The 27,668-nt window shown below is 22.8% G+C and overlaps 1 protein-coding gene across 1 annotated transcript in view; it reads left to right on the forward strand.

Annotated features, from left to right (window-relative positions):
- Window positions 1–77: 77 nt before the first annotated feature.
- The window catches only part of LOC122498423 (autophagy-related protein 2 homolog B), a 33,846-nt gene continuing 6,255 nt past the window's right edge, over window positions 78–27,668 (forward strand). Inside the window, exons 1-14 of the mRNA XM_043606139.1 lie at window positions 78–800; window positions 3,546–3,858; window positions 4,126–4,424; window positions 4,490–4,900; window positions 7,646–8,418; window positions 8,824–8,944; window positions 9,066–9,154; window positions 12,653–13,159; window positions 13,338–13,613; window positions 15,148–15,673; window positions 15,911–16,098; window positions 19,236–19,735; window positions 21,324–21,804; window positions 25,383–26,141. Of these exons, the coding sequence (XP_043462074.1) occupies window positions 618–800; window positions 3,546–3,858; window positions 4,126–4,424; window positions 4,490–4,900; window positions 7,646–8,418; window positions 8,824–8,944; window positions 9,066–9,154; window positions 12,653–13,159; window positions 13,338–13,613; window positions 15,148–15,673; window positions 15,911–16,098; window positions 19,236–19,735; window positions 21,324–21,804; window positions 25,383–26,141 (5,426 nt within the window). The 5' untranslated portion in view covers window positions 78–617. The remainder of the gene's footprint in view (window positions 801–3,545; window positions 3,859–4,125; window positions 4,425–4,489; window positions 4,901–7,645; window positions 8,419–8,823; window positions 8,945–9,065; window positions 9,155–12,652; window positions 13,160–13,337; window positions 13,614–15,147; window positions 15,674–15,910; window positions 16,099–19,235; window positions 19,736–21,323; window positions 21,805–25,382; window positions 26,142–27,668) is intronic.

The following is a 27,668-nucleotide window of genomic DNA, read 5'->3' on the forward strand; positions in this document are numbered from 1 at the left end:
AAAATAAACTTATTTTTTTTAATTTTACCCCCCGAGTTCGATAAATTAATGTTACGCACCTGTCACTTAGACAAGGATAAAAGACACACGAACTCTGCTGCGACATCAGCTGATTTCAATCAATGAATAAAGTACGTACAGCCTGATCCCTGATGACGTTTCCCCTGTGTCAGGAGAGGGTATTTTGTTTAGAAGAGAGCAGAATATTTCGAAGAAGGAAAAAACAAATAACATTGTCCTCGTGAAATTTACTTCTCCATTCGTTTGCTATTTCTCCTAATTTTAAAATTCTTTTTTTCTTCTCATCAACAACGTATTATGTTTCTTGTGATTAAATCCGGGTACAGAACACGTGCAACACAAGTGATGAGAGTCGATGTTTGAAAATAAAAATCTCGACGCATTTTTCACCATCGATGAAGTGCATATGAAAACCTAACCTAACATTTTTTTTTTTTGTTATATCGCGCGAGTTTGTGTTCCTGATGGTTGTGAAGAAACGCGAATTTTAAGACAAATGTCAACAAAAATCTAAATGTGGTGTTTAATGTGAACGTGAAAAGTTTGTTTTTTTTTCTTCTCGAGCGGGGGACGAAAAGAAAAAAAAGAAAAAGAAAATGTCGTGGTTAAAACCATTGGGTCGCTTTCAATGGACCGAGGGTATCAAGAATACGGCCTGCAGGTATCTTTTGCAGCGTTACCTGGGCCAATTTCTTGAAGAGAAACTCACCCTCGATCAACTTACTGTTAATCTATGCAATGGCACTGGTTCTGTGACAAATGTCAAACTCGACGTTCAGGTATTTAAAAAATTTTCTTTGTTTCATTGCATGTACAAATTAGTATTATTATTGTTATTATTGTAATTGTTTTCATTATTATTGTTACTATTATTGATAATGATAGTATTAATGGTGGTAATATCAATATTATTATTCTTATTAATATTAATATTATTTTTTTTAATATTATTATTATTATTATTATTATTATTATTATTATTATTATTATTATTATTAATATTATTTTTATTATATATTACCATTAGTGTAGTAATAATGCGTCAGAATAATTATTCTTTATTTATTTAATTACGCATTTTTTCACTTTTTTACTTTTTGAAAATAAGAATTTTTAAAATTTAAATAAATTTAAAATAAAATATTTTAAATTTATATATATTTTTTTTTGCAAAAATTTAGAATTTTTCTTTCTTCCATCTTATAGGTATATTTTTTTCACTTGCTTTGAAGGGTCCTCTTCATTAATTGGAGTGTATTTCTAAACAAAACAAAATTAAAATTAGGTCAACACCGTATAGAAAAAAGGAATAACATATTGTTATTTTTTTAAAAATATTTTTATCATTTACATAATAATTTTTTTGACTAATAATTAATTAAATTTGATATGATAATTAATTATTACACCGAATTCATTTAATTAATTATTATATCCGATGTAATTAATGATAAATTAATATTAATTATTATAAGATTTATTTATTTTATTTATTTAAACAAAATAAATAATAAATACTTTATATTTAAATGAACAATTATTAATATTATAATATTAATATTATTAATAAATATAATAATATAACGTATAATAATAAAATAAAATATTAACTAAAAAAATAAATAGAAACTCTTAAAATGGATATTTTATTAATTATTAATAGTAATGAGAAATTTACATATTTTCAAATCATGTTTGTTTATTATTCAAGTGCGCCTACAGAATGTATTCGCGCATAAATTCTGTTTCTTTGTTTTACAGATTAGTTAAAAATAAAAAATTTCTACCACATTTTCGATAAACTCATATGTACTTGAAACTATCGTACACTACATGTATATTTACTTTGCAGAATTACACTAGAAATTTATTTTTTTTTCGCAGCGATTAATATCAGCCAATTAATCCTTTTATTTCTTCATCAACAACGCGTATTATCACATATACTATAGATATATATGCATATTATCCATAATTTTTTTTTACTCCACAATATGTGATTTATTACTACAATTAGATACACTGGCAAATTAATCAATTTATTATTTAATGAATCAATTAATTAATCGTTAAAATTAAATTAAATTGTTTTATATTAATAAAAAAACAAGTTTTGATCATTGTTCTTAGAAAAAAGTTATTTTTCTAATTAATTAATTTCGTTATACTATTTTTTTTTTGCATTGTTATTGTTATTTATTATTTTTAATATTGTTACAGGGTTGCCACAGGAAGTCAGGGAAATAATTCAAATTCTTCTGAAATTAGTTACATTCAATTATTAAAAATAGAATTTGCATAAAGTTTTTCGAAAAAATCAGTTATTTAAAAAATTTTCATCCTAATTCTTCTTCTTAGGGATTCAATTATTTTTATTAATAATAAAACTCATCGCAGAACTTTAATTATTTTTAATACAATTCTATTTGAATTTCTTGAAAAATGCAATTATTCTTACAAATTTTATTAAAATTCGTCGAAGGAATTCGTTTATTAAAAAATTTGTTGACAAAATTCTTTATAAGAAGTCAATTTTACAAAACATTCAATTATTCAATAAATTTTTTATTTTTGTATTTAAATAATTGAGTTCCCGCAGAATTTTCTAATAAAAATTGTTTTAAAAATGAATTTCATTTAAAATTTGAAATAATAATTGAATATTAAGAACATTATAGCTTCAATTTTTAGAAATAATTGAATTTTGAAAAGGTTTCAAATTAAAAACTTTGAAAATCTGAATTTTTATACTTTTTATCAACAATTCTGTAAAATTAATTATTTTGACAATTTTCAATTTCAATTCTGTTGCGATTAGTTGACTTATAAAAATTGTATTTAATTATTTCAAAAGTTTTCAACTCAATGCTTTGATTGAATTCAATTACCCATAAATATCAAAATACTTGCCAAAAATACAATTATTTTTAGGATATTTTAAAAAAATTCAATTATTTTCATAAATATCAATATTCATCTCATCAAAAGAATTCAATCATTTTCAAAAGTATTTATATTCCTTGCAGAAATTCAATTATTTTCAAAAAATTTAAGAATATTCTGAGAAAAAGTTTGTATAATTTTCAAAAAATTTTCAAAAATCAATGATTTTCAATATCTACTATTTTAATGAAATTTCCCAAAAGAATCCAAGTATTTAAAATATATGTTTAATTAGGTAATTATTAAAAATAATATATTTAGAGAAGAAGTTTAGTTAAAAACTTTTTATGAAAATTTAATTTTTGAGAAGTTACAAATACTAGCTTAATTTTTAGAAATAATTGAATTTTGAAGAGGTTTCAATTTAAAATCTTTGAAAATATGAATTTTTAATATTTGTAACTAACAATTTTTATAGTAAATCAGAATATTCCTTAAAGTCAGGGAAAAATTCAAAATTTTGTTTGAAAATCAGAGGAAAAGAAAATAAAATTTTTGTGGCAATCCTGTTATAAATAATTACTTCTTTTATTAATCAATGAAAAAGGTGAAATTAAAAGAAAAATATTGACTTTTTTCAGGCTCTAAATGAGATGGGCAAACAGCAGCAATTACCGTTTCAATTTATTGACGGTTCAGTTGACGAAATGTCAATAAGCATCCCGTGGCTGTCGTTGCTAACTGAGCCGAGTTACATTGAAATAAAAGGACTTAGATTGACGATACAGCCGAGAAAACGTGAAGACACGGGAACTTCTATGTTTGAATCAATGTTGAGCTCAATGAGTTCAAGTATTCAACTCGCTCAAGAATGTCTTCAAGAAGACGCTAAAGACGCTGGAAATTCACAGCCACTCGAGAGTGTTGAACTTTTTGCACAAACAATTGATTCAAGTAATATAAATTATTTACTGCAAATAATTTTTTAAAAAAACGTAACAGGGAATAAGCCAGGAATTTTAATGCCAAACCGGAAATTTTTTTTAACAAATTAAAAAAAGTTTTATTATTTTAATTTGTTTTTAAAAAATCGCTTTTTATTTCAATTTTTATTGATATTTATACTGTTCTCTAAATTTGAATTAGTTAAAAAAATTAATTAAATATATTTAATATAAGTTTTTTTTGTAAATTCTGAAAATTCTTTTAAATTTATTTCAGTTCTCTGCAAAATAAAAGTAAGATTTTTGAACACTGTGATTCGAATGGAACACATGCCATTGGGATCGAGGACGGGAGTAGCCTTAGAGATAAGAATAAGAAATTTAGAATATTCCGACGAAGCAGGTTCGGATCCAAGCAATGTGAATTTAGATCCAAATCTCCAATCAAAGGGCTACGTAATTCAGGCATTCATGACGAAGAAATTTTATTTAGAAGGCGTGACAATTTTTACTGATGAATTTCCATCAACTGCAAGAACTTCATCGCGTAGTCGTTGTTCAACGCCCGATTCAAAGGTAAAATTAATTAATTAGAATGCCACGAGAAAGTATTTATACTTTTTTTTTTTGTTTAATTTCAGAATTCCGATGCACAATATTCGTCACCGCAAATGTCGCCAAATCAAAGTCCAGATGCAAGTGGCGTTGATAATAGTGACGTAAATAATTCACCGACTGGTGTTAAAAGTCCAATAATAGTTGCTAAAATTTCCGGACGACAGGAATTGAGATTGAAAGTAAAACAGGGTGAGGTGCCGGGACCTAAAGTTGAATTGGAAATGATATTGGGTTCGTTCACAACATTTTTGAGTCCAAGACAAATGCATGTTTTAATTGAACTTGCACATGGACTTGCAACACCTGATTTGGAGGATGTTAGTAATGTGCCATTGAGAAATTGCACGGAAAAACCAATGATGAACAGTGATTTTAATCGCGTTGAGCGAGAACTGCTTCAGAAGATTCAACCACTTCAAGGTTTACGCTCCATGGTAAGAAAAAAAACTTTATTTTATTTTAAATAATCACCTTTAGATAAACTTCAATTGGTTTTCAATTATTTTCAAGAATTTTAATAAAAGTCTTTGTAAAATTCAATTATTTTCAGGGATTTTAATCAAATTCAATTATTTTCAGGAATTTTTATAAAATTCTTTGCAAAATTCAATTATTTTCTTGTTAAATAACCAATATTTTTCGAAAAAAAAACAATTCTTTACAAATTTTTTAGGGATTCAATTATTTTTTGAAAATAATAATACTCATCTCAGAATTTCAATTATTTCTCAAAAAATGTAATTATTCTGAACAATTTTATTAAAATTCGTCGAAAGAATTTAATTATTTAAAAATTTGTTGATAAAATTATTTATGAAAATTTAAATTTAAAAAATATTCAATTATTCAAAAAAGTATGTATTTATTTTTGTTTTTATATAATTGAATTCTCGTAAAATTTTCTAATAACAATCGATTTAAAAATGACTTTTAGTTAAAATTTTAGATAATAATTGAATATTAAAAGAATTATTGCGTGAATTTTTAGAAATAATTGAAGTTTCAAAAGGTTACAATTAAAAATTCTTCCTCGAAATTCTATTACTTTCTGGAATTTTAGAAAAATTCTTTCCAAAATTCAATTATTTTCATAAATAACAATATTCATCACATGAAAAATTCACAATTAAAAATTCTTCTTCGAAATTCTATTACTTTCTGGAATTTTAAAAAAATTCTTTGCAAAATTCAATTATTTTCATAAATAACAATATTTATCACATGAATTCAATTATTTTCAAAAGTATTAAAATTCTTTGCAAAATTCAATTGTTTTCAAAAGTAATAAAATTCTTCGCAAAAATTCAATTATGTTCAAAAATTAAAAAAAATTCTCATAAAAATTCAATTATCTTTAAAAATAATAAAATTCTTCTCCAAATTTCAATTATTTTCCAAAAATTTAATAACATTTTTTTGCAAAATTTCAATTATTTTCAAAAAAATTTTTCTCAATTCAATGATTTTCAATATCTACAGTTTTAATAAAATTTTTCAAAAGAATTCAATTATTTAAAAAAAAATTTTGATAAAATTCTAAGCAAACTCCGCAATAATTCAATTATTTTCATAAATAATAACATTTTTACAAAAATTCAATTATTTTCATGAATAATAAAATTCATCATAGAATTTCAATTATTTTTAATACAATTTTAATTGAATTCCTCGAAAAATTTAATTATTCTTAAAAATTTTATTAAAATTTCTCGAAAAAATTCAAATTTGTTGATAAAATTCTTTATAATAATTTAGTTTCGAAAAACATTCATTCATTCAATAAATTATTTATTTTTGTATTTAAATAATTAAATTCTTGTAGAATTTTCCAATAAAAATTGATTTGAAAATGAATATTAGTTAAAATTTTAGATCATAATTGAATATTAAAAGCATTATAAGCATGAATTTTTAACAAAGTTTTTGAAAATAGTGACATTTTTCGAAGAATTTACTTAAAATTGTATTAAAAATAATTGAAATCCTGTGAAGAATTTTATTAATTTATAAAACTAATTGAATTCTTGCAATGAATTTTTTCAAATTTTTTTTAAATAATTGAAATAATAAAAAGTATCTTTTTTTTGAATTTTTTTTTAAAGAATCTTATTATTTATGAAAATAATTGAATTTCTGCATCGAATTTTATTACATTTTTTTAAATAATTGAATATTTTTAAGAACTTTTATTAAAAAAGTAGATTGTTAAAATATTTGAATTTCAACGAAGAATTTCATTATATTCGTGAAATGTAATTAAATTCTTACAAAAAAATTAAGAGAATAATTCCATTTTTCTAGGAATTTACTTTAAATTGTATTATAAATAATTGAAATTCTCAGAAAAATTTTATAATTTATGAAAATAATGGAATTCTTACAACGAATTTTATCAATTTTTTTTAAATAATTGAATTCGTGTGAAAAATTTTATTACTTTGTAAAAATAATTGAATTTATGCAACGAATTTTATTACATTTTATTTAAATAATTATATTTTTTTTGAAAACTTGTATTAAAAATGTAAATTTAAAAAATTTTTGAATTTCAGCGAACAATTTCATTATTTGTGAAATGTACCTAATTTAATTCTTGCAAAAAATTTTTGAAGATAATTTTATTTTTCGAGAAATTTATTTAAAATTGTATTAAAACTAATTGAAAGCATGTGAAGAATTTTATTATTTATAAAAATAATTGAACTCTTGCAACGAATTTTATTATAATTTTTGTAAATAATTTAATATTTTTGAGAAATTTTATGGAAATTAAAATTTTTATAAAACATGAAGATATCAATCACTCCGAGTCTTTCGACTCGGAGTAATTGATATCTTCATGTTTTATAATAATATTTTTATAAGTTGTTGAATTTTAAAAATGTTTGAATTTGAATGTTTTGAAGAATTTTAATTCCTATGGAAAAATAATAATTAAATACTTGTTTAAAAATTTAGTTATTGATGTTTGCGAATAATTTTACAATTTAAGAAATTCGTAAGTAAATGTAATAGAATGTTTTTTTTTGAGTATCTAATAATTTTTAGGGTGAATCAGAATATTCTTTATGGTCAGGGAAAAAGTGAAAATTTTGTCTGGAAATCAGGGAAAAGTCAGGGAAAAATAAAATTAAATATTTGTGGCAACCCTGAAGGATAAATACCGAAATTATTTTCAGGACCTAAGGCACACACAGGGTTGGTCATCAACAACAGTAGAATCAGACAACGAAGATGAATTCCTGCCAATGCGTGCGCCAGGTGCTAATTCAATGTGCGACTCTCTCACCAGTAACAATACCAGTATGGACGGAAGTATAACAACATCTAGTATCAGTTCAAAAAGTTCAATGAACAATCAACCCAAACATCAAAAATATCGTCAAAGTATAGACACCGATTCGTCAGCGGAAACATCGCAATTTCACGTGAGAGTTTCCTCAATTGCAATGGTTCTTCTGCATGAAGATATTCTAACTCTGTGCACTGAGGGTGTCGGTCTCACTAGAGCAAGTACCCGAGAAATGGAGGCAATGGCCGAGGAGTTCTTTAAAAAAATGGATTTCTTCATATCGGCTGGCTATGGAAATAAAGACTTTGAAAAGGCATCGAAAATGTTTATCGACGCCTGTCAACTTAGTCATATAAGAATTCTCGCTGCTCCATTAGTGATTGAGGCTAGTGAGAAAAAAACTGCTCAATATTCATTAATTTCCGGTAGTTTAAGTCTTGCAAGTTTAGAAATTGTCGAATCATTAGTCAATGCAAATACAAATTCCACGTGTCAAAGTCCACCTCTTACGGAATTTATTGAACTTCTCTCATTTTTTAAGGACACAAATAATTTTGGTTTCTCAAATACAACGGATTTTCGAATGTGTTTTAAGCATACGGAAAAGGCAATTAGACATGGACAGAGCACAAAATTTGCACATCCAAGAACGGAAATTGAGTAAGTTAAAAATTTTTGTTTCAGACAATTTTTAGCATTTTAAGTGTTGTTGTAGCACTTTTTGGTAAATTCAGGAAAAATTCGAGGAACTTTATTATAAGTATTGAAAAAAATTAAATTTTTAGAATTAAAAATTCTAGAAAATAATAATTGAATTAAAATGATTAAAATAATTTTGAAAAATTTACAGTAACAATATTCTTGTAAGTTATTGAATTTCAAAAGATTTGAATTAAAATTTTTTAATTATTTAGAACATTTTTTCGAGCATCTAATTATTTTTAAAGTGAATCAGAATATTTTTTAGTTTCATGGAAAGAAAAAAATTAATTTTTTCTTGTAACCCTGAAATTGTTTCCTCTTTTTTTATAATAATTTGGATTATTTTTGAATATTTTTCTTTAGCATTAATTTGGGACCAATTAGGAGTGAAATTGATGTTACGATTGTCGATCGAATTTCCGCTGTTTTAAATCCACAACCAATTTGCACATGTAATTCAAGTTCATCAACGAGGGATACTTTGGTATGTTTCTACTTTTATTCTTATAATTATTGCATGTTATTTTCATTTTAAGTCATTAAATGACACATTTGTGCCTTTTTTCGGTAATTTAAATATAAAATCCCCATTAATTTTGTCCTAGAATCAGCAATCTCTTTTTGAGAGTCCACATTCACCGGATTCAAGAACGGATATTAAAATTTCATCACCTCATTGTGTCATAAAACTCAGGTAAATAATTTATTTTTATTTAAATTCTCTTCTAATTTGCAACTAACAATTTTCACGAAATTTTCAATTTTTTATAAGTTTAAAAATTCTAAAAAAAAACATTTAAGCAATTTCACGTGAAACGATTAAGTAAAAAATTTAATTTTCTGGGAATGGCTAAATATTCGGATTTTTGAAAAAACAGGGGTTAAATAATTTTTTTCCGAAAAAATAGAATTTTGGAATTGAAAAGTACACAAAAAATTCTTTAAAATTCACTATGTAAAATTTAAATCGCTTAATTTTTCAAGAAGTTGCAGGGCTCGAACAAGGTTTGTAAGGACGAAGAATTCTTAAATTATACGATATAATTTGGGGAATTTTAGAGAAATTACAAATGATTGCGGAAATTCAAATAAAAAATTTTAATAAAATTCTTGGCAAAATTTCAATTTTTAAAAATTTTCCTCAAGTCAATGATTTTTAATATCTATTTTAATAAAATTCTACGAAAACATTTAATTATTTTTATGAAATAATAAAAATTTTACAACAATTTAATTATTTACAAACTTTTATAAATTTCTTCGTAAAAATTCAATTATTTTCATAAATAATAAAACTCATTTCAGAATTTCAATTATTTTTAATACAATTTTAACCAAATTCTTCGAAAAATGTAATTATTCTTAAAAATTTAATTAAAATTCGTCAAAAGAGTTCAATTATTTACAAATATTTGGATCAAATTCTTCACAAGAATTCAATTTTTATAAACATTCAATTATTTGATAAATTATTTTTTTTGTATTTAAATAATTGTATTCCAGTAGAATTTTCTAAAAAAAAATTGATTTAAAAATAAATTTCAGTTAAAATTTTAGATAATAATTGAATATTAAAAGCATTATAGCGTGAATTTTTAGAAATAATTGAAGTTTCAAAAGGTTCCAAATTAAAACATTTGAAAATCTTAATTTTTCATATTTATAATTAACAATTCTCCAGAAATAATTTGTTTTCAAAATTTTAATTCCAATTCTGTTGAAATTAATTGATTTATTAAAATTATACTTAATTATTTCAATTTTTTCATTAATTTTTCAATTTAATAATTTTCAATATTTAATAAATATTTTCACAAACTTTACAAAAATAATTTTAATTAAAATAAATTTTATCAAAATTCATCAAAAGAATTCAATCTCAGAAAATATTGTGTTATTCAATAAATTATTTGTTTTTGTATTTAAATAATTGAATTCTTGTAGAATTTTCTAATAAAAATTGATTTAAAAATGAATTTTAGATTATTGTTGAATATTAAAAATATTAAAAGCATTATAAAGCAAATTTTTTAAAATAATTGAATTTGGCAAAGAAAAATGTAATTATTCTTAAAAATTTAATAAAATTCGTCAAAAGAATTCAATTATTAAAAAATTAGTTGATTAAATTCTTTATGAGAATTTAATTTTAACAGGGTTCCTACAGAATCTGAAAATCATTCAAATCATGGAAATGGTATTGAATTTTTAAAAGGCTTCTGGAAATCATGGAGAAGGCCTGGAATTTTTAAAAGTTTCTAAATTTTTTCTGTTTTCCATTTTTTGTCTTGAATAGAAATTCAAATAATAATAAAGCTAAATGCCATAAAAGAGAAAAAAAAAGTTCAATTTTAAGAAATACGATTTTTCGGATTCTTGACAATTTTTAATAATTTTTTATTTTTTACCAAAGTGTGGAGACTATTAAAAAAGTAAAGTATTTTCAAAGAGCCAAAAATAATAAAGCTAAATCCCATAAAAAAAAGGAAAAAATGTTGAATTTTAAGAAATTCGGTTTTTTGAATTTTTGATAATTTTCGATAATTTTAGATTTTTTACCAAAGAGTCGAGACAATTAAATAAGTAAAGTATTTTCCAAGAGCACAAAAATAATGAAGCTAAATGGCATATAAAAGAGAAGAAATAATGTTGAATTTTAAGAAATTCGGATTTTTGATAATTTTAGATTTTTCACCAAAGAGTCGAGACTATTTAATAATTAAAGTATTTTCCAAAAGCACAAAAATAATGAAGCTTAATCCCATAAAAGAGAGGAAAAAATGTTGAATTTTAAGAAATTCGGAATTTTGAATTTTTGATAATTTCCGATAATTTTAGATTTTTTACCAAAGAGTCGAGACAATTAAATAAGTAAAGTATTTTCCAAGAGCACAAAAATAATGAAGCTAAATGGCATAAAAGAGAAGAAATAATGTTGAATTTTAAGAAATTCGGATTTTTGATAATTTTAGATTTTTCACCAAAGAGTCGAGACTATTTAATAAGTAAAGTATTTTCCAAAAGCACAAAAATAATGAAGCTTAATCCCATAAAAGAGAGGAAAAAATGTTGAATTTTAAGAAATTCGGAATTTTGAATTTTTGATAATTTCCGATAATTTTAGATTTTTTACCAAAGAGTCGAGACAATTAAATAAGTAAAGTATTTTCCAAGAGCACAAAAATAATGAAGCTAAATGGCATAAAAGAGAAGAAATAATGTTGAATTTTAAGAAATTCGGAATTTTGAATTTTTGATAATTTCCGATAAATTTAGATTTTTTACCAAAGAGTCGAGACTATTAAATAAGTAATGTGTTTGTGAAGAGCCAAAAAATAATGAAGCTAAATCCCATAAAAGAGAGGAAAAAATGTTGAATTTTAAAAAAATCTGTTTTTTGAATTTTTTTAAACGAATTTAATCAGAAATGGTAAGAACTTAGATTTTAGAAAAATTTTAATAATTCAAATTCTTATTAAATTTTTTAATGTATATTTAATAAATTATTAAAAATAATTGAATTAGAGAAGAGTCTTAGTTAAAAACTCTAAAAAAATAATTAAAAATTGGAGAAGTTACTAATTTTTTTGAAACATTTTAATTTCAATTCTGTTTAAATTAGTTGAATTTTTTATTATTGAATATTAGTTCAAAAATTTTAACGCAATTCATCGTGAAAATTCAATTATCTTTATAAACAATGACAAAATTACTTTAAGGAATTTTAAAAATTAATAAAATTCTTATTAGAAATTCAATTAGTTTCAGGAATTTAAAAATAATTGCTTTAGAGAAGATGTTAAAAACTTTTTATAAAAATTTAATTTTTGAGAAGTTACAAATACTAGCTTAATTTTTAGAAATAATTGAATTTTGAAAAGGTTTCAAATTAAAATCTTTGAAAATTAGAATTTTTTATAATGAAAAATTTACGAATAATTGAAATTTCGTAAAATTGAATATTGTAAACAAATGGACTGCTTATATTTTTGTCAGTAATTGGTCCGTAATTTTTCATTTTTGTTCCGTAAAATCCGTAAAATATTTTTAAATACTTTCACTGGTTAGAGCCCTGAAGTTGTGTTAATTTGAATAATTTGATGTAAAATGTAAACAATGGCCCTTAAAATCTAATTATTTTTGATTGTATAAAAATTGTTGATATTTTTGTTTTTGTTTCCGTTCGAAATAGATTTCCAATTCCGGACATGAGACCATTACATGACATGAATCGAGTACCTTGGTGGAAGCGTTCGGTGAGAGGTGACTATGTGACATTCAATTTAATCGATACAAAAATACATTCATCAATGGAGAGTCGTTCGCGTTATTTATCGCGACATGAAATTCAATGTCGACGATTGCTGATGACTTATACTGAAGCCGATTCCGATGTACCGGTGGAAATTGGAAAAGCTTCGGCTGATGAAAAATCCGATGGCTCACTTCAAACTGACAATACTGAAGGTTTCGGTTGGCCTAGAATTGTTATTACAATTTATCCGAAACATTTGGGTGGTCCTTTAGAGGATAGTTCAGAGGGTGAAGCCGAATCGAGTTTGGATGATACTCTGGAAAATTTGGAGAATGCTTCGAGACACGCACCATCGCCATTTAGTTCGAAGCGAATTGTTCATGAATCGGATACTCCTCATTCGAGAACGCAAGCACAGGGCGAACGAAGCGAAAGTGATAACAGGTTTGTTGGTTTTTTTCTTCAATTATAAATTGAATATAAATTGAATAAAATTTATAAAATTTATAAAATTCAATATAGATTTACAAATTGGAGTTTTTCTTTTTAAAAATAATATTTTAGTAGTTTGTAATATTTCTGTAAATTAAAATAAATTTTTTTTGTATTTAAAATTCTGCAGAGACGGAGAGGAATTGATTATACCCGGAAGTAGGCAAGAGATGCTCGAATTCATTGAGGAAGGTACTCGTGGATCGAGAATTCAACTTGAAATCGGCCTACCATCAACTTCGATTCAAATTCCATCCAAACATCTTTATGAACTGTTGTACAATCGTTTTAATTCTGATCTATTATTGTGGGAACCGTCAGCGCCAAGGCCAGTCTATACATCACCGGACACGCACATTGGTCTCGATTTTTCGCCAAATCTCTTGCAGGAATCAATCTATCCCAAGTAAGAATTATTATTTTGTTACGAGGAAAGGTTTGGTATAATTTTAATTTTACGCCTAATTTTGTTTAATATGATAACGAGCGAATTATTAGATACTTAAAACAAAATTCCATTGTTCGGAAATTCTTCAATTAAATATATTTTAGAAAATAAAAGCATTAAATAATTTCAAAAGAATTGAAATAAAAAATTGAAAAAAAAAGTTTTACAGAATTGTTAATTAAAAGTATTAAGAATTCAAATTTTCAAAGATTTTAATTTGTAACCAGTTGAAGATTCAATTATTTCTAAAAATTCAAGCTATAACGCTTTTAGTATTCAATTATTTATTATCTAAAATATGAATAAATTAACTGAAATTCACTTATAAATCAATTTTTATTAAAAAATTCTACGAGAATTCAATTATTAAAACACAAAAATAAATCCTACATCATTTTTTGAATAATTGAATATTTCTTAAAATTGAATTCATGTAAAGAATTTTATAAACAAATTTGTAAATAATTGAATTCTTTCGACGAATTTTAATAAAATTTTTAAGAATAATTATATTTTCCGTGGAATTTAATTAAAATTGTATTAAGAATAATTGAAATTCTGCGATGAGTTTTATTATTTATGAAAAATAATTTAATTCCTTAAAAAATTTTTAAAGAATTGACTTTTTTCGAAAAAATGTATGCCAATTAATTTTTAAATTAGTTAAATTCCTATGAAATTATTATTATTTATGAAAATAATTGAAATTGTTATTTATTAAAATAATTGAATTTTGCAAAGAATTTTTTTTTAAATTCCTGAAAGTAATTGAATTTCTGTGAAGAATTTTATTAATTTTAAAAATAATTAAATTCTTGTGATAAATATTGTTATTTATTAAAATAATTGAATTTTGTAATGAACTTTATTAGAATTCCTGAATATAATTGAATTTTGGCGAAGAATTTTGCTATTTATAAAGATAGTTAAAATGTTGACAAGAATTTTTTTTTAATTTTTGAAAATAATTAAATTTTTGGAAAGAATTTTATTTAAAAATTTTGAAAATAATTGAATTTTGGCAAAGAATTTTAATACTTTTTGAAAATCATTGAATTCTTTCGATGAGTATTGTTATTTATGAAAATAATTAAATTTTGAAAAGAATTTTTTTTTAAATTCATAAAAATAATTGAATTTTCCGAAAGAATTTTGTTATTTATGAAGATGATTGAATTTTTCCGAAGAATTGCGTTAAAACTTTTGAAATAATTAAATATAATTTTAATAAATCATTTAATTTTAACAGAATTGGAATTAAAATTTTTTCAAACAAATTAGTTCTACAGAATTGTTAATTAAAAGTATGAAAAATTCTGATTTTCAAAGATTTTAATTTGAAATCATTTAAAAATTCAATGATTTCTAAAAATTGCAATCATTTACAAATGATTGCAATTTTATTGCAATTGTAACTTCTCAAAAATTTAATTATTTTTCTTTAGAGTTTACAACTAAAACGAAACTAAAACTAACAACAAATTTTTTTTAGATTTAGCATGTGTAAGAGTGGAATCCAATACGATTCGGAATCGGACTCAGAGGACGAGGGAATATTTTACTCGACGGCTGAGAAAAGTATGAAAACAAAGCAAATTCGAGTGTCGAAAAATGGTCAGTCGAAAATTGCACTAACATTGAATATTAATCACGGTCTCTTGAGTATGTACACACCAGTGAGAGATTCAATGAGAAATGTCATACCTGGACAGCAGGGTGAATTAATTTTAAGAGTTGAGGATGCGACACTATTTTTTATTACATCATATAAAGGCGACATTAATTTGGGTTATATTTGTGCAATGTCGAAAAATATTTCACTAAATCATTGTGGATTGACGACAACGCCATCGCAAACTCCACCATTGAGATCGATTAATTCCATTATTCCAAGGCATTGTCTACAAACAATATACAGAAGTGAATCGGGAACAAATGTCACGTTAAAATCAACTGATAAAGATATGCTCGCTGTTGCTATTCGTGTACAGGCTGCGCATCAGACACACAAAATTAAGGTGATTTTTTAATTAATACATTTAATGAATTTAATTTTATTTAATTATATTTAATTATACTTAATTATATTTCATTATATTTCAGTAAACTTTATTAATTATTATGGTTTTAATAAAATTTGTTTGAGTATTTATAATTTGTTTAAAAGTAGAATATTTTTTTCTCTTGAATTATTTTGAACTAAAAAAAACTAACTAAAAAAATTATTTGAATTATTTGAATCCATTTTTTTGCAGACTTTTAGAGTTGCGGTTGGAATAAGAAATGCGACACTTAGGCATCGAATGAGTGCGACGCAATCTTCATGGTTTTCGCAATTAACCGACTGTCTGGACGTCACTGATCATCCAATTGCGGGTTATTCACCTCCAGGTGTACTGACAGAATTGCATCTTCATCTTTGGGATTGTGCAGTTGCTTACAGGTTATTTTTTTTATTTCCTATTTAAACTTCCAAAAAAAAAAAGAAAAATTGCTAATTGAAAAGGAGCTGATGCTTTGCTTCCTTCCATGCATTGCCAGTCTCATTAATTTTGTCCCTCAATTTTTTTCAGTACATTTTAGAGAATAAAATTGAGATTTCAAGAAGATACTAAAATCACTCTTTTCAGGGTTGTTACAAAAATTTGATTTTATTTTTCCCTGATTTCCAGATTGAACTTTGACTTTTTCCCTGACTCTAAAGAATATTCTGATTTACTCAAAAAATGATTAGATACAGAAATTGTTAGTTAAAAATATGAAAAGTTCAGATTTTCAAAGATTTTAAATAGAAACCTTTTCAAAATTCAATTATTTATAAAAACTAAACTTGTATTTGTAACTTCTCAAAAATTAAATTTTTATAAAAAGTTTTTAACATCTTCTCTAAATCAATTATTTTTAATAATTAATTAAACCTATTTTTTAAATACTTGAATTCTTGTGGGGAATTTCATAAAAATAGTAGATATTGAAAATCATTGATTTTTGAAAAAATTTTGAAAATTATACAAACTTTTTCTCAGAATATTCTTAAAATTTTTGAAAATAATTAAATTTCGACAAAGAATTTTAATACTTTTGAAAATAATTTAATTCTTGTAATGAATATTTGTTATTTATGAAAATAATATTGAATTTTGGCAAAGAATTGTAATATTTTTGAAAATAATTTTATTCTTGTGATGAAAATAATTGAATTTTGCAAAGAATTTTTTTAAATTCCTGAAAGTAATTGAACTTCTGGGAAGAATTTTGTCATTTATGAAGATAATTGAATTTTACGATGAATTGCGTTAAAATTTTTGAACTAATATTCAATAATAAAAAATTCGTTAAAATTCAAATTTCCTAAAATTTCTAATTGAAATCTTTTGAAATTTACAAGAATTTTATTCAAATTTTGAAAAATAATTGAATTTCTGCGAAGAATTTTAATACTTTTGAAAATAATTGAATTCTTGTGACGAATATTGTTATTTATGAAATTAATTGAATATTAAAAAGAATTTTTTTTAAATTTCTAAAAATATGTAATTGAATTTCTAGGAACAATTCAAAGATTTTAATTTGAAACCTTTTAAAAATTCACACTATAATGCTTTTAATGTTCAATTATAATCTAAAATTTTAAGTGAAATTTATTTTTAAACCAATTTCTATTGGAAAATTCTATGAGAATTCAATTATTTAAATAGAAAACTAAATAATTTTTGGAATAATTTGCCAAATTCAATTATTTCAAAAAATTCACACTATAATGCTTTTAATATTTTTAATATTCAACGATAATCTAAATCTATCTATCTATCTATCTATCTTTTTATTACTAAAATTCATTTTTAAATCAATTTTTATTAGAAAATTCTACGAGAATTCAATTATTTAAATACAAAAATAAATAATTTATTGAATAACACAATATTTTCTAAGATTGAATTCTTTTGATGAATTTTCATAAAATTTATTTTAATTATTGAATTTTTTTTTGTAAAGTTTGTGAAAATATTTATTAGATATTGAAAATTGTTAAATTGGAAAATTATTGAAAACAATTGAAATTTTAACCAGAATTTTATTCAAATTTTTGAAAGTAATTGAATTTCTGCAAAGAATTTTAATAGTTTTGAAAATAATTGAATACTTGTGTTGAATATTGTTATTTATGAAATTAATTGAATTTTAAAAAGAAATTTTTTTTTTAAATTCCTAAAAATAATTGAATTTATAGAAAGAATTCTAAGATTTTAATTTGAAACCTTTTCAAAATTCAAGTTATAATGCTTTTAATATTCAATTATTTTCAAAAATCTTAACTATAATTCATTTTTAAATCTATTAGAAAATTCTACGAGAATTTAATTATTTAAATACAAAAGTAATTAATTTATTGAATAATTAAATGTTTCTCAAAATTGAGTTTTCCTAAAGAATTTTATCAAAAAATTTGTAAATAATTGAATTGTTTCGACGAATTTTAATAAAATTTTTAAGAATAATCGAATTTTTCGAGGAATTCAATTAAAATTGTATTTAAAATAATTGAAATTGATGAGTTTTATTATTTATAAAAATAACTGAATGTTTTCGATGAAATTTATAAAAAAATTTGTATACAATTGAATTCCCGTGAAATTTTTTTTATTTATGAAAATAATTAAATGTTTGAGTAGAATTTTATCAACAATTTTTTTAATACTTATAATTACATTCTTTTGAAAAATTTTATTAAAACAGTAAATATTGAAAATCATTGAAATGAGAAAAATTTTTGAAAATAATTGAAATTTTGCTTTGAATTTTATTAAAGTTCTTGAAAATATTTGAATTTTGGAGAACAATTTTATTATTTATAAAGATAATTGAAATTTTGACGAGAATTAAAAAAAATTTTTAAATTTAATTAAATTTCTGCGAAGGATTTTATTAATTTTGAAAATTGAATTTCTTCAATCATTTGTAACTTTTCCAAAATTCAATTTGTTGAGTGTTTTTTAACTAAAATTTTTCTGTAAATCCATTATTTTTAATAATTAATTAAATATATATTCGAAAATTTAACTGATTTGAGAAGAATTTGAATCATTAAAATTTTTCAAAAATCTAAGTTCTTTAAAATTTCTAATTAAATTCATTCAAAATTGAATTTTTCAAAAATTTTAAATTATATTCTTTTGAAATTCATCTATTTGTGCAAATTATTATCGCAACTTTTTTAAAATTCAATATTAATTTTGAAACATTTAAGTAGAATTATTCATTAAATAATTTATAAGTAATAATTTTATGATAGGTAGTTATTCAAGAATTAAGTTATTTAAAAATAAATTGTCAGAAATAGGAAAGATTAAAGGTTTTGTATTAGAATTCGTGGTAATTTTATAGTTTGAGTCAAACAAAAAAGACACAAAAATTCAAAATTTTCTTATGAATTTTAAGAATTTAATTTTTTACATTATTTTTTAATAAAAATCCCTGACTTTTCCCTGAATTTCCCAAACCTTTGGCAACCCTGTCACTATCATAAGAATAAACATGAACAACAATGACTAACGAATTTTTTTTGTTCCTCTTTTATAGACCTCTTCATCTTCCAATAAGATCAGTGGTAACGCTAGGAAGTTTCAGTATCTCCAGTAATATTGCAGCGCAAACAAATACATCGACTCTTCGATTTATCGCTGAAGACTTAGCTCTATTCATTTCCGATAAACTTGGAAATCACGTGGATTTGAGAAGAGATTTCGTTTGTGTTATGGACCTCGGTCTCTTTGAACTATCATTGAGACTCAATGAGAAAATGTGCGGTGGTGCACCGAGAGTTGATTTAAGAGCGAGTAACAATTGTTTACATGTGAGAACTTGCGCTGATTCTGGTAGTGCTTTAATGCAACTTTTAACATATTTCGCGAGTGACGGTGATATCGCTTCAAATCTTGATACAAGCGACACGATCTCCGTACCTGGTTCTGGCGATGAGGAAACTTTACTCGGTGATGAGAGTGTCAATAATCTGAGTAAGAGTCAAGTCGAGAGGGTCAATAGTCTTATGGAAGAGGCAATGGAGGATACTGTTAAAGGTATTTTTAATTAATACCTTGTTAAAGGTATTTTATTAAAAAAACAAAAGGAGAGTCCCTTCTTTTGTTTTTTTAATAAAAAAATTTTTTAAAAAATAAGTAAATCGATTTAATAAGCCTACTTACTTACTTAAATCACTTAAAGGTCCTTCAATTTGCTTAAAATCAGTAAAAGTCATTTTTTTTTTTTTTTTGAAAAAAGGTCCGTAAAGTCCGTAATTTTATTGAGAAAATACGAAAAGTTCGTAAATTGTACAATATTGTTTGGAGAATTTTAGAGAAATTACAAATGATTGCAGAAATTTAATTATTTTCAAAAGTAATAAAATTCTTAGCCGAAATTCAATTATTGAAAAAATTCAAAAATTTTTTAAAATTCTTTTCAAAATTTCAATTATCTTTATAAATAATTAAATTCTTCTCCGAAATTCAATTATTTTCAAAAATTTTGATAGAATTCATGTCAAAATTTCAATTATTTTAAAAAATTTTGATAAAATTCTTGGCAAAAATTAAATTATTTTCAAAAATGTTCCTCAATTCAATGATTTTTAATATATATACTATTTTAATAAAATTTCCCAAAAGAATTCAATTATTTAAAAAAAATTTAATAAAATTCTACGCAAACCTTGAATTATTTTCATAAAATAATAAATATTTCACTGGAATTCAATTATTTACACAAAAATTTTTTATCTTTGCAATCATTCAATTACTTTCATGAATAATAAAACTTTTACATGGATTCAATTATTTTCGTAAATAATAAAATTCTTTTCAGGAATTCAATTATTTTTGTAAATAATAAAACTCATCGCAGAATTTCAATTATTTATAATACAATTTTAATAAAATTTCTCAAAAATTTAATTATTTTGAAATATTTTATCAAAATTCGTCAAAAAAATTGAATTATTTAAAAATCTCTGAAAATCTGAATTTTTCATACTTTTAACTGAGGGGCTGATAGTAAAAATGGTTTAAAAAAACATTGGGAGCAAAAGTGGGATAAGTGACTTGGGAGCAAAAGCGAGTTAAAATGATTTTGTAATTTATGGATAAATTAATTGTAATTCACGGTCAAAAAATATTTAAAATTAAAGAAAAACTTATTTTATTATAATTAATATTTTGCAAAGCAATATTATAATAAACTTATCGATAAATACATAAATCATTTTATCCCGTTTTTGCTCCCAAGTCACTTTTCTCATTTTTACTCCCAATGTTATACTCGTAGATTTTTCTAATAGAAATTGATTTAAAAGTGAACTTCAATAAAAAATTTTAGATAATAATTGAATATTAAAGGCAATATGGCGTGAATTTTTAGAAATAATTGAATTTTGAAATAATTCTTTTGAAAAAGTTTAATTGAATTTTTTTTTATTATTTGAAGTTTTTATTTTCTAATATATATTTAATTTAAGAATTTACGAATAATTGAAATTTTGTAGAATTGAATATTGTAAAAAAATGGACTTGAAAATTGTCAAAGAAGTTTTTCGAAAATTATTAAAAATAATTGATTTAAAGAAGTATTTTAGTTAAAACTTATTGAGAACCCATTTTTTTTTGTTTCAAGGAGCGGCTGTGAAATCTTGTAAAAAATCACCGGAAATTGAAAAACAGGTGAAAGTCTTCTTTTTCCCTGGCGAATCAAATCCTCTATTACAAAATGAAATGTCGCACACGGAAAGAAAAATTGTTTCTCCACAAGAAACACATATGGAGGAGGAGGAAGATCCCGATGAGGATTTTTGTATTCTCGGCGAAGAGGCGGGTGTTGGAATTCTGCCGCGACATGGAGTTCCAGAAATTCGTTGGCTTTGTCCTGAATCATTGCGCGTTATCGACAATCATTTCTCAATTCCATTGGGAAAAGCTGACGTTCTTAAGGCACCAAAACATTTTCCCCTTCCCGTTTTAAGGTACACACTGTGCGAAATGAACCTCATATGGCATATGTACGGTGGAAAGGATTTCGGAAATCCTCAACCTCCTCCCAAGAAACATGTCACAATTGACGAGGTGGGTCAACGGTACAATGCAATGAATCAAGGACGGTAAGAGAATCATATTTTATACTCCAGGGTTGCCACAAATCAGGGAAGAAATAATATTTATAAATAGATTAACATAAAAAGATTTCAATTTAAAATTTTTGAAAATTTCAATTTTGAATGAATTTAATTAGAAATTTTAAAGAACTTAGATTTTTGAAAAATGTTAATAATTCAAAGTCCTCTGAAATCAGTTAAATTTTCTAATATATATTTAATTAATTATTAAAAATAATGGATTTACAGAAGAATTTTAGTTAAAAAACACTCAAAAAATTGAATTTTGTAAAAGTTACAAATGATTGAAGAAATTCAATTATTTTCAAAATTAATAAAATCCTTCGCAAAAATTTAATAACGTTTAAAAATTTTTTTAAATGCTCGTTAAAATTTCAATTATCTTTATAAATAATAAAATTGATCTCCAAAATTCCAATATTTTCAAAAACTTTAATAAAATTCAAAATAAAATTTCAATTATTTTCAAAAATTTTTCTCAATTCAATGATTTTCAATATTTACTGTTTTAATAAAATTTCTTAAAAGAATTTAATTATAAGTATTAAAAAAAAATTTTTTGATAAAATTCTACTTAAACATTTAATTATTTTCATAAATAATAAAAATTTCACGGGAATTTAATTGTATGCAAATTTTTTTTTATACATTTTTTCGAAAACATTCAGTTATTTTTATAAATAATAAAACTCATCAATTTCAATTATTTTAAATACAATTTTAATTGAATTTCTCGAAAAATTCGATTATTCTTAAAAATTTTATTAAAATTCGTCGAAAAAATTCAATTATTTACAAATTTTTTGATATAATGCTTTAGGAAAACTAAATTTTGAGAAACATTTAATTATTCAATAAATTAATTAATTGTATTTAAATAATTGAATTCTCGTAGAAATTTTCAAATTGATATAAAAAGAAATTTTAGTCAAAATAGTAGAAAATAATTGAATATTAAAAACATTACAGCTAAAATTTTGAAAAGGTTTCAAAATAAAATCTTTGAATTCTTTCTATAAATTCAATTATTTTTAGGAATTTCAAAAAAAATTCTTTCTAAAATTCAATTAATTTCATAAATAACAATATTCAACACAAGAATTCAATTATTTTCAAAACTATTAAAATTCTTCGCCGAAATTCAATTACTTTCAAAAATTTAAATAAAATTCTTGTTAAATTTTCAATTTTTTTCAACAATTTTTCAATTTAATAATTTTCAATATCTAATAAACAATATTTTCACAAACTTTACAAAAATTTTTAAAAATTCTTGTAAAAATTTCAATTATCTTTATAAATAATAAAATTTTTTTCCGAAATTCAATTATTTTCGTAAATTTTAATAATCTTCATGGCAACATTCAATTATTTTCAAAAACTTTCCTCAAATCAATGATTTTCCATATCTACTATTTTAATAATTTCAATTATTTTTGATACAATTTGAGAACTGAATTCCTTGAAAAATTCAATAATTCTAAAAAATTATTTTAAAATTCGTGAAAAGAATTCGATTTTGATAAACATTCAGTTATTCAAAAAATTATTTATTATTGTACTTAAAGATTTGAATTCAGGTAGAAAATTTCTTATAAAAATTGATTTAAAAATTAATTTTAATTAAAAATTAAGATACTATTTGCAATATTAAAAGAATTATAGCGTGAATTTTAACAAATAATTGAATTTTCAAAAGGTTACAATTTACAAATTAAAATTCTTACCAGATTTTCAATTATTTTTAGGAGTTTTGAGAAATATCTTTTGAAAATTTAATTATTTTTATTAGTAACAATATTCATCACAAGAATACAATTAATTTTTCAAATATTAAAATTGTTCGCAGACATTCAATTATTTTTAAAAATTTTAATAAAATTCTTGTCAAAATTTCAATTTTTTTCAAAATATTTCTCATTTCAATCATTTTCAATTTCACAAAAAAAAATTTTCACAAAAATTACCAAAAAAATTCAATAATTTAAAATAAACTTTTCTAAAATTCTACGCAAACATTCAATTGTATTTAAAAATAATAAAAATTTCACAGGAATTCAATTATTATTTTAAATTGAATTTCATAAAATTTCTGGAACAAAATTAGTTATTTAAAAAATTTGTATATAATTCTTTTTAGAGATTCAATTATTTTTATCTATAATAAAACTCATCTCAGAATTTCAATTATTTTTAATACAATTTTAATAAAATTTCTCAAAAATATAATTATTTTGAAATATTTTATCAAAATTCGTCAAAAAACTTGAATGATTTAAAAATTTGTTAATAAAATTTTTTATGTGAATCCCTGAAAATCTGAATTTTTCATACTTTTAACTAACGATGCTGTAAAATTAATTATATTGACAATTTTTAATTTCAATTCTGTTGAAATAAGTTGAATTTTTTAAATTATGTTTAATTATTTTAAAAGTTTTAACGCAATTCTTCCAATGAATTCAATTACCTTTATAAATAACAAAATTCTTTCCAGAAATTCAATTATTTTTAGGAATTAAAAAGAAAATTCTATTCAAAATTCAATTATTTTCATAAATAATAATATCCATCACTAGAATTCAATTATTTTTAAAAATTTATATTAAATTCTTGTTAAAATTTCAATTTTTTTCTTAGGGATTCAATTATTTTTATAAATAATAAAATACATCTCAGAATTTGAATTATTTTTAATACAATTTTTTGTTGACTGAGAATTCAATTTCGGGAAACATTAAATTATTATTCAACAAATTTTTACTATTTTTGTATTTAAATAATTGAATTCTAGTAGAATTTTCTAATAAAAATTTATTTAAAATTGAATTTCAGTTATAATTTTTAGAAATAATTGAATTTTGAAAAGATTTCAAAATTAAAATCTTTGAATATCTGAAATTTTCATACTTTTAACTGACAATTTTGTAGAATTAATTTTTTTTTTGATAAAGTTTAATTGAATTGTTCTCGAAGTTATTTTATAGTTATTTATTAATTGAAGAATTTTCGAATAATCGAAATTTTTGAAAATTGACTAATTGTAAACAAATGGATTTGAATATTCTCAAAGAACTTTGTCGATAAATTATTAAAAATAATTGATATAAAGAAGTATTTTTTGTTAAAAATTCTAGAAAATAATAATAATTGAATTGAAATGACTTATAATATTCTTATAAGTTGTTGAATTTAAATTTTTTGAAAATCTTTATTATAGCGTGAATTTTTAGTAATCATTGAATTTGGAAAGGTTTGAAATTAAAATCTTTGAAAATTTAAATTTTGCATACATGTAATTAACAGTTCTAGAACTAATTTTGTTAAAAATTTTTAATTTCAATTCTGTTGAATTAAGTTGAATTTTTTAAATTAGGTATGTTTAGTTATTTTAAAAGTTTTAACGCAATTCTTCGAATGAATTAATTTTTCTTTAGGGAAATTAAATTAAATTTTGTTTAGGGAAAGGAAAGAATTAAATTTTTTTTTGGCAACCCTGTATTCGTTTTCAAAATATTCTACTTTGTCCTCAAATTTTCTTTTTCTTCTCCATTTTTGAACAGAAGTCGTTCAGTGATTGGTGGCGTTGGATACAAGAAGAATTCAGCAAATGAAGTTCGCTTTGGTAGTGTTCCAAATTCACCTCGAGCAAGAGCTCGTGAATCGCCAGCGGAATGGTGGAGTCTCGGCGGTCCTGGAAGAGACGAGAAACTCCTCATGGAACTTCAATTGCACAAAGTTCGTTTTCAACATGAAGTTTATCCCGAGGAGACGACACAAGCCTCACGGCAAATTTTGCTCATCAACGAAATTGAAATTCGCGATCGACTCGATTCATCGAATATAAATAAATTCCTCTATCAGTATAGCAGTGAGGATAAACCGAGACAATCGCACGCGAATATGTTTGAAATGAAGGCAGTTCACATACGTCCCGATCCAAAACTCAGTACCCAGGAGTGTTGCCTAAAACTGAGTATTCTACCACTTCAGCTGAACATCGATCAGGATAGTTTACATTTTCTCATTGATTTTTTCACCGAATTGAGCGGAGGACCAAGTCAGGATAATGCGAATGTGAATAGTAATACACAATCTTCGCCGGGATCGAAGCAAGGAACACCAACTCACCATCCACCGGTGATGAGTGTCAATGACACTAATGCAAATACAAGAAGTATGAATTCATCGCAGGAAAGCGATACGGTCGTCGATCAGAATTTAATGATTCTACTGGAGGATGAATTGACAATTAAGGAGAATAAGCAGAATACGAAAATTATATCCGAATCTCAGGATGACAGTCAACCCACCTACTTCAGGTAATATTTTACTTTTCTTTCAATTTCCTTTTTTTTTTAATTTCAATATTTTAAATTACTTCTATTTCAGACTCTTCGCACTCGATAATTAATTTTAAAAAAGTAACAAAAAGTAGCTTTCAAGCTAAAAAAAAGTAGCTATCGAAAAATTAAACTTGAAGACCAAAAAAAAACTCGTTTTAGAAAAAATTAAATTTATGATTGATAATATTTTAACGTCCGTGTCTTTAATTTGTTGATTGAGGATGATGAGGATGCTAAAGGCATCGAAACGTTGTCCAAATAAATAAACAACATAATACCGTCTAAAAGCCTTGTAAAATCTACTCAATGAACAAGATTAAATTTAATTAAAATAATTAATTTACATAAATTAAATTTAAATTCTAATTTTTCACAAAACTGACAAAAAATTAATTTTATATTTTATTTTCCTGACGTTTTTCTAATTTCCATGAAAAATATTTACTTCTTTCTTATTCTGTTAATAAATTCAATTCCTACAATGAATTTTATTAATCATAAAAGAATTTAAATATATTTACAAAAATAATTTAATTCTTGAGAAGAATTTTATACAAAATTTTAAATAATTAATTTCTTTCGACTAATTTGATGAAAATTCTAAATTAAATAATTGAATTCCTCAGAAATTCTTATTATTCATGAAAGGAATTGAATTCTAACGAAGATTTTTTAGAAAAATTTTTTAAATAATTGAATTCTGTTTGTAAATTTTATGAAAATAGTAGTAAATCATTGAATAGCGAAAATTTTTTTAAAATAATTAAAGTTTACAAAGAATTCTATTAAAATTTTTGACAATAATTGAATGTCTGTGTGATATTTTATTAAATTTTTTTTTAAATAATTGAATTCCTAAATAGCGTTTTATTATTTATGAAAATAATTGAATTCCTGCGAACGATTTTATTAGAATTTTTTTAAATAATTGAATTTCCAAGAAGAATTTTATTACTTTTTAAAAATAATTGAATTCTTGTGATGAATATTGTTATTTATGAAAATAATTGAATTTTGAATAGAATTTTTCTTTAAATTCCTAAAAATAATTGAATTTTCGGGAAGAATTTTGTAATTTATAAAGGTAATTGAATTCATTGGAAGAATTGCGTTAAAACTTTTTAAAATAATTAAACATAATTTAAAAAATTCAACTTATTTCAACAGAATTGAAATTAAAAATTGTGAAAATAATTCAGATTTTCAGAGATTTTTAAATAATTCAATTTTTTTGACAAATTTTGATAAAATATTTCAAAATAATTATATTTTTGAGAAATTTTTTAAAAATTGTATTAAAAATAATTAAAATTCTGAGATAAAAATAATTAGATAAAAATAATTGAATCCCTAAAAAGAATTATATAAAAAATTTTTAAATAACTAATTTTCTTCGAGAAATTTGATGGAATTTCTATTTTAAATAATAATTGAATTCATGTGAAATTTTTATTATTTATAAATATAACTGAATGTTTGCGTAGAATTTTAGAAAAATTTATT

This window comes from Leptopilina heterotoma, unplaced genomic scaffold, assembly GCF_015476425.1.
Source record: "Leptopilina heterotoma isolate Lh14 unplaced genomic scaffold, ASM1547642v1 Lhet_15, whole genome shotgun sequence".
NCBI classification, from domain to species: domain Eukaryota; kingdom Metazoa; phylum Arthropoda; class Insecta; order Hymenoptera; family Figitidae; genus Leptopilina; species Leptopilina heterotoma.